We start from the raw sequence: 13,347 nt of genomic DNA, 5'->3' as shown, positions 1-13,347 counted from the left end.
ATTTAGATGTGAAATTCTAATTTATTTAGATATGAATTCAATATATTTACTTGATTTCTAATTTCATATGACCAACAAACCAGGGATGTACAAAGTTGCAATATTTGTTAAAGAAAACTACAGCGATGATAACTAAATGAAATGGAAACTGAATTATTTTCATGTCCCCGTATTGGGGCCTTTCGTTTTCTATCGCATAAGTGCTATGTCGCCGTAGCGGGGCTTTTTGGCCGTTAAGGGTTAATAACACTGTACAACAAAATTGGGAGAAAAAGAGAAGAAGCAATTCTGAAAGAGGAAGAGTTGAGGGATGTTGGACCATTTGCCGTTTTGTCGCTAAACCCCACAAAAACGTCAATTTATTTTTAGAGTGCATTGAAGTTTTCCTAATTTCTCTCTCTCTTGCTCTAAATTATTTGGAAATGCATTAAATAAAACTAAACTTTACTATTAATATTGCCTTTAAGAACCTATAATAACATAAGAGGAAGTTAAATATGCCCTTAAGAAGCTGAAGCTCAACGAAGACGCGGGCGAAGATGGCAAACAGCCAGAACTATTGATCGCCGACCGGCAAATTTCAACGGCAATTCTTCAACCCCACATTATCTCCGCCTGGGACAATGAAAAACTGCCTCCGCCTTGGACAAAATTCATCAGCGTGAAGCTGCCCAAGAAAGGTGATTTACGAGACTGTGGCAACTGGCGAGGAATAACCCTGCTTACCGTCGTCTACAAAATTGTGAGAACTCCGAATTAGTGTAGGATGGCAATCTCAGTGATCCATTCACCGCCAACCCATGCGTAAGGCAAGGTTGTCCCCTGTTACCCCTCCTCTTCCCCATTGTCCTAGACGACGTCATGAGCCCATTGACTCTGCACAAAAGAGGCATGGTATGGTGTTTCACCAGACATCTTGAGGACTTGGGCTTCACCGACGACATCTGCTTCCTCTCCCACAAACTCACTGACATGCACGCGAAGCTGGACATACCAATCACATTGTTGGACTGGAGGTCAACTTCGTCAAGCCAAAGTCAACCACAATAATGCCAGATATATAATGGCTGACGAGTGACCTGTGGAATTCGTCAAAAGCTGCTAGTTCGGCTGCATAATCACGGCAGTCGGCGGAGCAGATGAGGATATCAACTGAAGGCTAAACAAAGCAAGGGCGGCGTTTGGGCAAATGTATATAGTATGGGCGAGTGCGCGAATCTCCAGGCGCTCTAAGTTGCGAATATTCAGCTCATTTGTGAAGTCCGTATTGTTGTACGAAAGTGAAACATGGTTGGCCTCAAAGACCATCGAAGAGAGGCTACAATCTTTCGCCAACAAATGCATCCGCATCATCTGTAGAATATTTTGACCGAACACCATCAGCAATGATGAGCTGTGGAGATTAACGAATGAAGAACCCATCCTGTGGCAAATCTAACGTAGAAAGTGGCGATGGATAAGAAAACCACCAGATAGCATCACGAGAATGGCACTGGACTATATATAATATATAAGGGAACATAGGTTACGGACGGTAAAATAATACTTGGAGAAGGCCGATGTTGCGCGAGCTACCAGATGCCAATATAACATGGGACGGCGCAGAAACAACAGGTCAGAACCGTGAGGGGTGGAAAAGTATTGTCGAGGCCTTATGCTCCCGAACGGAGTGAAAAAGAAAACAAAATCACTTACTTGTGTAGGTGGCACTTATTTTTCAAAATCTGAGAAATATGTATTAAGTTTTTAGGGCGATGGAGGTTAAAATGTTGCACAAAAAGTTTTCCTTTGAAAGGAGACTACCATCCCCGGCGAGACAGTGTGCGATAATAGACAAAAGCACACCATTAATTTGTTTAAAACACTATTGAACCCATCGTACTCATTATCTTTTCAAATGAATTATAATATGTGTATTAGGGTGGGACATTTTTTCCAACATCGTTCCTAACAGATTCGGATTCTACATAAAATTATAACAAAGAAAAGTCCATTAGTCAAAAAGAACACTTCGAACCCGCCGATTTTTAAACCAGATATTTTTTTTTAATACAAAGTTTATATAAGGTGGCACAAAATTAATCACCCTACAGGAAAATTTATAATGTTTGCAAATGACGTCATACCTCAATCACGTTTGACACTTGTAAACTAGATAAATGCCGTATACAAACAGACGAGCTACATAACTATAAAATAAAAAAAATTTAAAATAAATTTTTCAAGAATACAAATCTAAAATTGTAAATAAAAAAGTTTCCTACCAAAAATGTGAGCTAATGGGGCTAAAGTCTTAAATGTCGACTCCCAAAAGCAGATGGTTTTTATGGAAGCATGCCAGAATGATACCCGAATGGTTGCGGGACTATGATTCAGTGGTGCATGGGCTCGAAACCTCGGGCATGAAACACCAGAAGATAGAAAGAGGCAGGCCATGGCAAAATTCCGAGTGTTTGGTATTCCTGCCATGAAAAAGCTTCTCACAAAAACTATCTGCCGTTGGGGGTGGCATAAAACTGTACATTTCCCCCAGTTTGGCCAAGCAAACAACAAATGACGCAAGTGCCAATTATTCAGAAATTCACTAGTCCGTTTACCTGTCTAGAGCGACCTTATTGGAAAAAACTTCTATATTTTTAGGTTTCATGGTTTCTTTTCCCAAACTTCGGATTAATCGATTGGCAGTCACGCACAAGCCCACTAGGAAAGTGAGAGTATGTGCACCATATATACATACATATGTATGCATATGGATGGATGTTTGTAGAGTAATTTAGTTAGTATTGGGAGGTTGAATTAGTTTTAAAGGTTTTTTTCGAAGATTTGGGGCTTTATTGTGAAAAAACGGTACAAAATATTTTATTTGAAGTATTGGCCATCGCTAGCTACAACTTTCGCCCATCTTTCGGGCAATTTCCGGATGCCGTTTCTCCAAAATTCTGGCCGCTGCTTGGCTATCCATGACTCAACCCATATTTTGGTAGCCTCGTACGAGGAGAACCGCTGGTCCGCCAAATCGAGACTCATATGCCGGAACAAATGATAATCGGAGGGAGCTATGTCTGGACTATACGGCGGGTGGGGTAACACTTCCCAGCCAAGCGTTCCAAGGTATTTTTTGACAGGTTGAGCAACATGCGGCCGAACGTTGTCATGTTGCAAAATAACCTTGTCGTGCCTTTTTACCGTTTCCGGCCGTTTTTCTTTCAATGCCCGGCTTAAACGCATCAATTGCAGTCGGTAATGATCCCCCGTGATTGTTTCGCCCGGTTGGAGCAGCTCAAAATATACGACGCCGACCTGATCCCACCAAATGCAGAGCATGATTTTCTTGCCGTGAATATTCTGCTTGGGGGTGGCATAAAACTGTACATTTCCCCCAGTTTGGCCAAGCAAACAACAAATGACGCAAGTGCCAATTATTCAGAAATTCACTAGTCCGTTTACCTGTCTAGAGCGGCCTTATTGGAAACAACTTCTATATTTTTAGGTTTCATGGTTTCTTTTCCCAAACTTCGGATTAATCGATTGGCAGTCACGCACAAGCCCACTAGGAAAGTGAGAGTATGTGTACCATATATACATACATATGTATGCATATGGATGTATGTTTGTAGAGTAATTTAGTTAGTAGTATTTAGCTTTCACATCAAAGCTAATTTACAACTTATTGTAATATAGACCAATTTAAAAGCCACAGCTGCGCTGGATGTGCCCATTATCATTTTCCTTTACTTTATTTATATTGCAATGCCATTACTGAGCTATCGGCGTTGGACATTTCTTTTATGTTGCCTGCAGCTACCGAAGAGATGTGCTTTGATCTCGTCCAATTGCATTTACCTTTAGCAGTGAATAACACAAACCACAACCGCAACAACATTTTTCCAAAGAAATGTTGCAGATAGCATTTGTGGCGTAGAGTGCTGCGGCCGGCCAGAATGCTAGCTCACAAACAAACAACCTCAGCACACTCCCGTGCAAAGCTGCAAAAGTCAAATGTGAATGGTGCAGAGCCGTTGATGCATTGTCTGCTGCTGCATGTGTGCTTTCAACAAATCAAAATGCCAAAAACAAAATAAAAGTTGATGGCATGCCTCTCTAATAAAAATGTTTTATGTGTATATTTGTGTGCGGCCGAGTCGCTGAGTCGGTGTTGCCTAAGGAGATGCTTGCTTACCTCAGAACCAACAATTTGACCCGCAAATGCGACTGATGCATTAATGTGGAATTTTTAGGTAGCTTTTAAATGATATTTTTTTATAAATTGATGTATGTACGTCGCTTTCAGCAAATTAAAAAATACCAATAAATAAATAAGGGGGAATTGAAAATCCATGAGCCAACCAACTAGAATAAATCATCCGACACGACGAGCAAAACAAAAAAAGCACATTTACTTTTCTGTCATGTTTTAGATGTCAATTGGGGCAAAAAGTAAGAAAATAACATAAAGCTGAAATAATAATAAAGTAGCTCAGATTATAACTACTAAAGTAACGATCATGACATTTGCATTTCACTTTATTTATTTATTTGAAATATAATTGTAAATAATCATATTACGAAATCAAGCAGCAGAGGCTATCGGCCTGACACTTGATTTTACTTGTTATATCAGAGCCGCTAATTATTATAATTGTAAACAAACCCATTTTAAAAACTAACGCCACAATATTTTCTTCTCAAACCCAATAACAAATACACAGCCTTAGTAAACGGTGATCTATTGTAGTTGGTTCAAGTCGAAAATCGGTCATATTTTTTAGAGGTGTAGAAACTAGGTTAGGTTAGGTTATGGTGGTAGTCGGTCTGTACAACTAACTCACTTAGACCTTACAGGTCCGTTGTGATACCACTGTGGTGTACGAGAACTAAATTTACTTTCCTTCTTCAAACCAATTTGGTGTAGAAACTAACTTGCTCAAAAGTGGGAGGGAAAATATGTGTTGAATAAAATACTCAAAATCTTTTATCAGGATAATTTATTTTGTATTTGTTTTTGATTTCGACATTCTAATGCCCGTCGCTCCTCGGTTGTCAGTGGTAAACCTCCGACTGTATTTGTCATGAAAAAGTCCCTCATATAAAGCTATTGCCCTGGCATAAAAGTGTAAGTAGGTGGCTCCGTCAGAATTGGGAAGGACCTCTCCGAGCCGTTTGATACCAAACGAGGTTTTAGACAGGGTGACTTTTTGTCGTGTGACTTTTTTAACCTGATGCTGGATAAAATTGTTGGCGTATGCCGATAATCGGACTTCAAAACTGCGCTGTTAGTTCTGCCTTTTCCAAACTGGATAAAGAAGCAAAGCGCATGGCTGAACGAGGAAAAAACAAATTACCTCCTGTCATCAAACAAACTCGAGTATCGGCACCCACAGTACTATTGGCAGTTATGATTTCGAGGCTATCAGGAACCTGCATTAACACCAATAACAATTTCACCCTTGAAATCCAACGGAGCCAACAAGTGCTACTTTGGACTAAGTAGGCAATTGAACAAAACTTACAAAAAAGGCTCTCATGATGCCCGTCCTAACGTATTGCTCAGAAGCATGAACGATGACAATAACCGATGAAACGTCGCTTAGAGTGTTTGAGAGAAAGACCTTTGCACGTTGGCGACGCACAGTGCGGCCGATTCCCGAAAAGCTGGCCAAAACTCAAAAAATTAAGTAATTGATTCAAAATTTCTTACTCGGGGGTTGTCGGGGTCGCTGATTACGAATTTGATCTTAAAATTTTGAAAAACCACCCCCTTCCACGCCTATTGGCCACCCCCTCACGTGAAATAGCGTATATTCAAGAACATAATCAAGATGTATGTAAATTTATATGTTTTCGGGGTCGCAAGGTAGCAAGTGGTAGCAGCTGAATCTTATTTTATTCAGTAACCATTACTTTTTTAAGTAACCTTTAATAGGTTTCAAAGCAGCATATGACGGCGTTGTATTACTATACAGTTTGAAAACTCAAATTTTATAAAAAAATTGCAAAAAATTTATCTACGTATTGCTGCAGCTAAAAATTTTGTGTCGAGGTATTGATATGTAAGATTTCTCGTATTTTACTAACCTTCCGAAGATGATTCCATTTGGTTTTGTTCAATTTACTCCATTACAAAATCTTTCAAATGTGCACAACTTTCACTATTCATCGACAGTAATACCATGCTCAAACGAAGGCCACGTTGCGACTGAAAATACAGAGGATACTTAGGGTACAGGACGTTTCTATGAACGGTTTTCACTACTCAAGGCATTACTGTAGCCAACCCAAAGACAAAAAAACTCTATCTAGAAACTTTTTTTTTTCGACTTTTGGCCAGCTTTTTGGGAATCGGCCACACTGTGCGACGGCGAATATCGCAGGCGATGAAACAATGAGCTGTATGGGCTTTACGACGACATAGACATAGCGCAGCGAATAAAGATCCAGCGACTATGTTGGCTGGGTAATGGCGCCCGAAGGGATACAAACGCTCCGGCTCTGAAAGTATTCGATGCGGTACCAGCTGGCGGTAGTAGAGGAAGAGGAAGGCCTCCATTGCGTTGGAGAGATCAGGTGGAGAAGGACTTGGTTTCACTTGGTGTATCCAATTGACGCCGTTTAGCACGAGAAAGAAACGACTGGCGCGCTTTGTTAAATTCGGCCAAATTAGAAAGAAGAAGAAAAATGCATGACTAAGAGTATAAAGATTCATGCAGAACGAGACCTAAGGTTAGCAATGTCAAAGTCAAGGCTACTGAATAATCTACTGAATTCGCTGAGTGCTCTTGCTCTAGATTCAAAACATGTATGGTGCGCTTAGATTAGCTTGAGGTGAAATAGGAACTTAAAGCGTGGTGTTGCTTGCAGCAGGACATTGAAGCTTATATGTTTAAATAGTTTGGATTTTTAATGAGACGAGAAAGAATAGTATAGTCAAACAATTGCGATTCAAGTGACTGCATTTCTAAAAGCATACAACGGGCATCATAGGAAGGTGAAGGATCGAAGAAATGAGATGGCTTGATAGCAAAATGAATAAAATTCCGCCGCACTCTTTCAATTCGATAGAAATAAGTTGAATAGATCGAATTTCAGACTAAAAATTAAACAGAATTTTTCTCGTAAACAATTTCTTATATTATTAATAAAAAGCAGAAAAAGAGGTGGCCCAAAAATACTAACCTGTGGATGTGGTGATAAAAGCAGACTTAGTATTTGCAGTTTCAACATTGACAGTTCTTTTGGAAAAAGGAATACCGAGTGGAACCCTAATAGTTATAGCTTATGCAATACCATATACAGTCTGTGTGAGAAGAAAAGAACCAGTTTTTTTCTTGTAACTTCAAGATATAATTCGTTCTGTTTTTTGCTGCATAATAGTCCCATTAAAGGGCTACGACGCCAGTGCTAATTTAGGTTAGTGCCGTTCGAAACTTTCCCGTAAGCGCAACCAAACAAAAATGAGTGAGAAGTACGCGAAGCATTTTGAAGCGGTATTTTTATGCACGCATTCGAAAGGGCCGAAATTATCTTATGCCGTAGCTGCAAAAGTGATGATGAAAAATCAAAAAAGTTTGTTGTGATGTGGAATCAGCGATATAAGGTGTAAAAAAATGTTGATGACTTTTCCGAAACGTGTTCATCAAAAAAGGATAAAGTGATCGTCCAACTTTTTAAGCGGGACCCTTCTTTGTGACTACGCCAAGCACGCACAATTCTTGTTAAAAAGGGAATATATGTGAGTATCAACACCATCGAACGTCGACTGAAAGAGGGGAACATATCCTACCGTCCCACATTATCAAAACCACTGCTCTCCGAAAACCACATTGGGAAACAACAAAACAAGAAAATGGCGTCACAGTAATGGATTGCCCTTACCAGTCCCCAGACACCAACCTCATTGAAAATGTGTGGGTAACTATGAAAACGCATCTTGCCGGAAGGGCAGTCCATGATTTAAAGCTACTCGTGCGTCAAATTCGCAAAATCTAGTCCTTCTTGTCGACGAGCTACGCAGAAAAGCTGGTTCAAAGCATGAAGAAGATGCCAGGCTATACTCGTCAACGATGAAGACTACACGGCTTATTGGGTAATTGCGACTCGTAGTTTTGTACATACTTCATGTAAACAAATTTTAAATACATACATATATATCTTTTATACTGCATGAATAATTGCCGTTACTTTTTTCTGACGCAGACTGTAGTTACATAACAAAAATTCGGTTTGATTTATTAACTTCAATTTCCAGATATTTTGGGTTTAATCCGCAAATATAGATAATTGAGAATTATTTAACTAAACCTTACCACTTTTTATTAGTAAGTTGAACTGCATATTTGAATTTATTTGACTAAGTAGATATTATTTTTTGGGCTTATGGAGTATATGAAATCAAGTTAAAGGAAAAATGTATTTTCCTAAATGCCATAGAAATTCTTTGCAAAAAGATATTTGATTTGTGGAATACTTAAATATTTCGTTAACAAAGTTCCTCCTCATCTTCGTTTTAAATAGACATCCTTATGATGATACAGGATCCGTCACTCGAAGTATAACCAATAAAAAAGCCCATCGATTTAGTTTGGAAAACTACTTTTATTTAATTCAAATGCAGGTATTTTGGCCCACTCGCGGAGAATTACTTTTTTGCAGCGCCTCAAGACTGGTGAATCTTTTAGTTCGGACCTTGCTCTCCGAAATGGCCTAAAGAGAATCCATTGGATTCGCGTTTGGTGAATTTGAGAACCATTGTGTGGACGATATGAAGCTCGGAACGTTGCTTTTAGCCATTCTTGGTTCACTCGAGCATTGTTGATGCCAGTGAATTAGCTGCGCGAGCGGTCTGAAGTTGGTTACACTTCAAGTGCCGGACCCTGTACTTATTTTAAGTTTATTACTCGTATTAGATTTTAAACGAGGCACGAAAGAATTTCAGAATCCGCATATCCTAAAATCATATCAGAAATTTACTCGGAAGAAGTTCACCATTGCCTGCGAGGGATCCACCACTGCACCAAATATTTAGTGAATACAGAGTCCATGGAATAAAGTACCTACCATCTGTATGACACGACCTCGCACACTGCCGTCAATTAGCTTATGCTATGCTTTGTTATGTTCTAAGTTATGTCACTGTCAGTTACATATGTCGAAAACTTTTCATTTGCTTTTGAAAATTAAATTCGAGATATAAGAACTAATTCAGTACTCTTCTCACATATTTTTATTCCTATTGCAGTTCTTATATTTAATATATTTTTTTTTCAATTGTTTTTTTTTCAAGTTTTCCAATTACAAACATACCCGTAAATTTTTCCTTTGTTACGAATTCGATATGAAAGTGTTCCTTTAAATTTTTTACGCGACTATAATCGAAATTTCGTACTTTTTCAATAATGTCCTGCAAGGCCGAATTAAAGCGATTCCTATGCAATGAATTTGGTGATTCCAATGAGGCTGATGATTGTGACATTGTTGGCTGTTCTTGCGGTTGAAATTTTGTTCGTGGCAATTGTGTTGTTGTGATTGATGGTGTATGTTTAGCCGATAGTGATTTTTGAAATTTAGCCGAATGAGTATTGGAATTAATGATAGCTGAAAATAGTATGAAGATGAAGAAAAAATGTGTGAAGAATAATTTTGGTGTATGGATATGTAGAATTTTTGAATTTTCACCGAAAGTGTAAGAAAAAGATGTAGATAAAAAGTGCAGTTAGTAGAAGTGATTTTTAGGTTTAACGCCTAAATGAAATGTAGACGTCCATTATTAGATGTTAGTAGATAGGGAAAAGTTAGAGCAAGAGAAAGAGAGAGAGGTAGGAGAGAGATATTGTGAAGCGTCTTATAAGCAGCAAGCAAAAATATTTACTTAGGTGTAAGAAAAAAGCGCATAACAGAAATTGTTCAAATTGTACAATTTAAAAAAAAAATAACGAATTCGAAAAACTCTAATTGTAAGTGTTCAGCTTTTATTTTAGTAAAAACATGCGTAACTGGAAAAACTCTAGACATAATAATGGATTGGCAATAACTTCCGAATGACATTTCGGCATTTGCTGGGTCTGTTAATTGCAAAGACCGTTCAATCTGAATGAGCGTTGAATAAATTTTCACATCAGCAAAACAGTTCATTCTGGATTTGTCCATGAATTTAGATGCTCTCGTAAATTGTATAAATATATTTCTACTCGTACTCTTCTCTTGTGGAAAACGTGATCTAGAAGTTTTTATAAAAAAAAATAAAATACCGTTAGGCAGATTTAATTCCATTTTTGTGAAAGTTCCATTGTCGTTAGAGGAGTGTTTTGTAAATATAAATAATGGCACAAAATTAATCAACCTATCGGAAGATTTATAAATTTTGCAAATGGTGCTACAATGGGAACATTTTTTTGAAAAATAACAAAATGGCGGACTTTTGAAAAAATGTATGTTTTCGGTATTTTTCAAAAAAAATTTCCTATTGTAGCACCCGCCGTAATGACAAGCCTGCAGAATAATAATCAGTTTAACTTTTTCGTTTCAGATGTCCTTAAATTCAAAATCCTGTTGACAAGCCACCTAACACACTAGTACAAAAAAATATGTCAAAAAGAAAAAAATTGTTTTTGGATACTATTTGATGTCAGTAATAACATACTATAAAATCAAAACGATCGCATTTTATTTTCTTAGTATATGACCAGATTACTACCTTCAATCACATTTGATGCTTGTGAACTAGACAGCTGCAGTATACAAACAGAAATTCAAAATTCCAAGAATTCCATCACCCACAAATTTTGTTTTTATTTAATAAAAAAATTATTTAAAAACAAATTTTTTTTTTTTTTGTTATTATTATTTTACATTTTACAAAGAAAAATTTTATTAACTAACGAGCAATTTGTTTAGAATTTAGAAAATAAGGTATATACAACAATTAACGCTAAGGTGTGGTTAGTACATTAAGTCTTTGGGCTTTCTGCGTTTTAGTCTTCTTCTCCAATTAGCTGGATTAGCGAGAATAGTGGCCTCCGTATTGACGTGGTTTTTTAACCTTTCATCATGGGCTTTTGCCATCTTTTTTATTGTGTCTGCCACCGAGTCAATATTAAGGCCGCGTTCAAGATCGGAAGAAGAACAAAATGAATCATTTAATATATTATAAAAACTATTCAAAAACAAAATGAAATGATTAATTTTGCTCCACCTTGCATATGACCATTCCCATACGCTCACTCTTTCTAAAGCTCTCTGAATCTCAGGGCACTCTGAGCAGCTTTAAATGGGACTACTATAAAATCAAACTAAAAAAAATACTAGTGGTGTACTCCGAAGTAAAGTGAAGTGAAGTGTGCCTTGTTGTTGAGCTATAAATGAAGAGAACTACTCAGATGGTTTTCATGAGAACCTTTCTTATGGAGGTTTGCCATTGTCTAACGAAAAAAGCTTTTCTATCATTCGGTGTTTCACGTTCACGTTGGGTTTCGAGTCAACGCACAAATGCACTCCACTATGGCCATCTCCATTTAATAGTTTGAAAGTGAAATTTGAAAAAGTCGAGCCAAAAAGCACCGAGAGACTTGGCAACTTCTAAAATACTCGGGCTAAAAAGCCCATTGCATTTAAAGCTCTGGAAAGTAACAGGGGAAATAGTCAAGGAGGGAAGGAGAGAAGTAACAGGAAGAAAGAGATAGAATAGAATAGAGAGAGGGACAGAGACAGAGATAGCTAGTCCTGTGAGATTTTTCCAGAGCCTTTGGAAAATCTTAAAATATTAGTCAGTTTGCAAGAACGAATATTACTCATTCCCATGACATCGGGACCTAAAATGCATAGCCTTGCTCTAGCAAATACAGAACACGCACAGAGAAAAAGCTCAGTACTAACCGCTTCCTCTAAGCAAGACAGGCAAATCTGGTGCTCAATGATTCCAATGGTGGTCATGTGCTGACCCCAGGAATTGTATATAATACCGACCATCAACCGAACGTCTTTTCTTCTAAGTTTTAAAAGAAAGTTCGACAGTTTTCTGTTCACAAAACACTTTGGTGTTCTGTAGCGTTCTAGACCGGATCATCGCTCTTTATGTAAATTGCAAATCGCTGATCCAATTCATGATTCCGATTATTGGCTCTGGTTCCTGTGGGGTAACCCTTGATCCACAGTTGGCCAATTCCATTCCCTTCAACACCGCAGTGTCCTAAAACCCATATGTTTCTCTTCCAACAAAATTAAGCTGCTTTTTATATTCTTGAACAGTCTTTGAGGCCTGCTGTGCGTTCTCCAGGGACGTTCAGTGCGGCCTGACTGTCACTAAAGACTTCAATCTGTTTCCCGCTCCATCTCCTCTCGATTATCCATTCGGCTACTTTCAGAATGGCAAAGATTTCCGTGTGGAAAACAGTTGCCATTCTTCGCATAGTGTAATGATTCTTATTTCGCTTACTATATTTCTATAGTTTAAGTTTGCTAGTTTACAATATAACCTTAGGCCCAATGAAAAATTTTGCATTTTTGGCAAAGAAAAGCTTATAATGCAACTGACTTGGATTATTGGAAAGTGTTTGCGAACTCATTTGCAATATAACGTATGTATGTATGTATATAATTTCATCAAACTGCAATATTTATTAGAGATATTATTTTTAATATAGTTGGTTTAATTACATTAAAAAAAAATGGGGAAAAATTAAAAAATAAAGCAATACTCACTATTTCCTTTAGCCGGAAATAGCATTAACGGATATACATATCTACATAAGTCTATATTTACAAATGTTTGTATATAAAATAATATTCGCAGGCTGCAATAAATCAAAGCAAAAATACCCACCGAATGACATTTTGTGTTAGCATAACCGCAAACAACCAGAAACATACTAAAGCAGCTTAAGATGTCAGTGAGATATGTAAATGTGTGGGTGTTAGTAATAACTAAAAATGAAATCCACAAACTATGAGGACACACCCTTATACTCACAAAAGTCATCGGCAATTTCTATGAATCGGCAATTTCTACACAAAAACAAAAAACAAAATAAAAAAAGTTTTCATAAAAAATTATAAACAAAACAATTTTGACCTTGAATTTGGTTGAAATTCATTTCTACGGAAATTGCAGTCGTGCCGCCAGAAAGACATAATTTATGTTAATACACGTAAAAAAACGGAATAAGAAATACCATAAGCAGCAAAAGAAAAAAGCAAAATAAAGTAGAGAAAATATTAATAAAAAAAATTAAGATGAAATCCAACGCCGCCGATCGCAAAACCTCAACGCTTCATTAGTTTATAGCGGCAACGAACCTTACAATCGATTAGCCAGCACACACACACATAGATGTGCATACATACATACGAGTACTA

At 37.6% G+C, this 13,347-nt stretch overlaps 1 protein-coding gene across 1 annotated transcript in view; it reads right to left on the bottom strand.

Moving 5' to 3' along the window:
* Positions 1 to 13,347, bottom strand: part of LOC129237485 (aminopeptidase N) — a 48,216-nt gene that overhangs the window by 33,114 nt on the left and 1,755 nt on the right. Inside the window, exon 2 of the mRNA XM_054872267.1 lies at positions 9,301 to 9,591. Coding sequence (XP_054728242.1) covers positions 9,301 to 9,591 — 291 coding nt within the window. The remainder of the gene's footprint in view (positions 1 to 9,300; positions 9,592 to 13,347) is intronic.

The sequence above is a fragment of the Anastrepha obliqua genome, chromosome 1 (assembly GCF_027943255.1).
Source record: "Anastrepha obliqua isolate idAnaObli1 chromosome 1, idAnaObli1_1.0, whole genome shotgun sequence".
NCBI classification, from domain to species: Eukaryota; Metazoa; Arthropoda; class Insecta; order Diptera; family Tephritidae; genus Anastrepha; species Anastrepha obliqua.
This window is presented reverse-complemented; position numbering and strand designations above follow the sequence as displayed.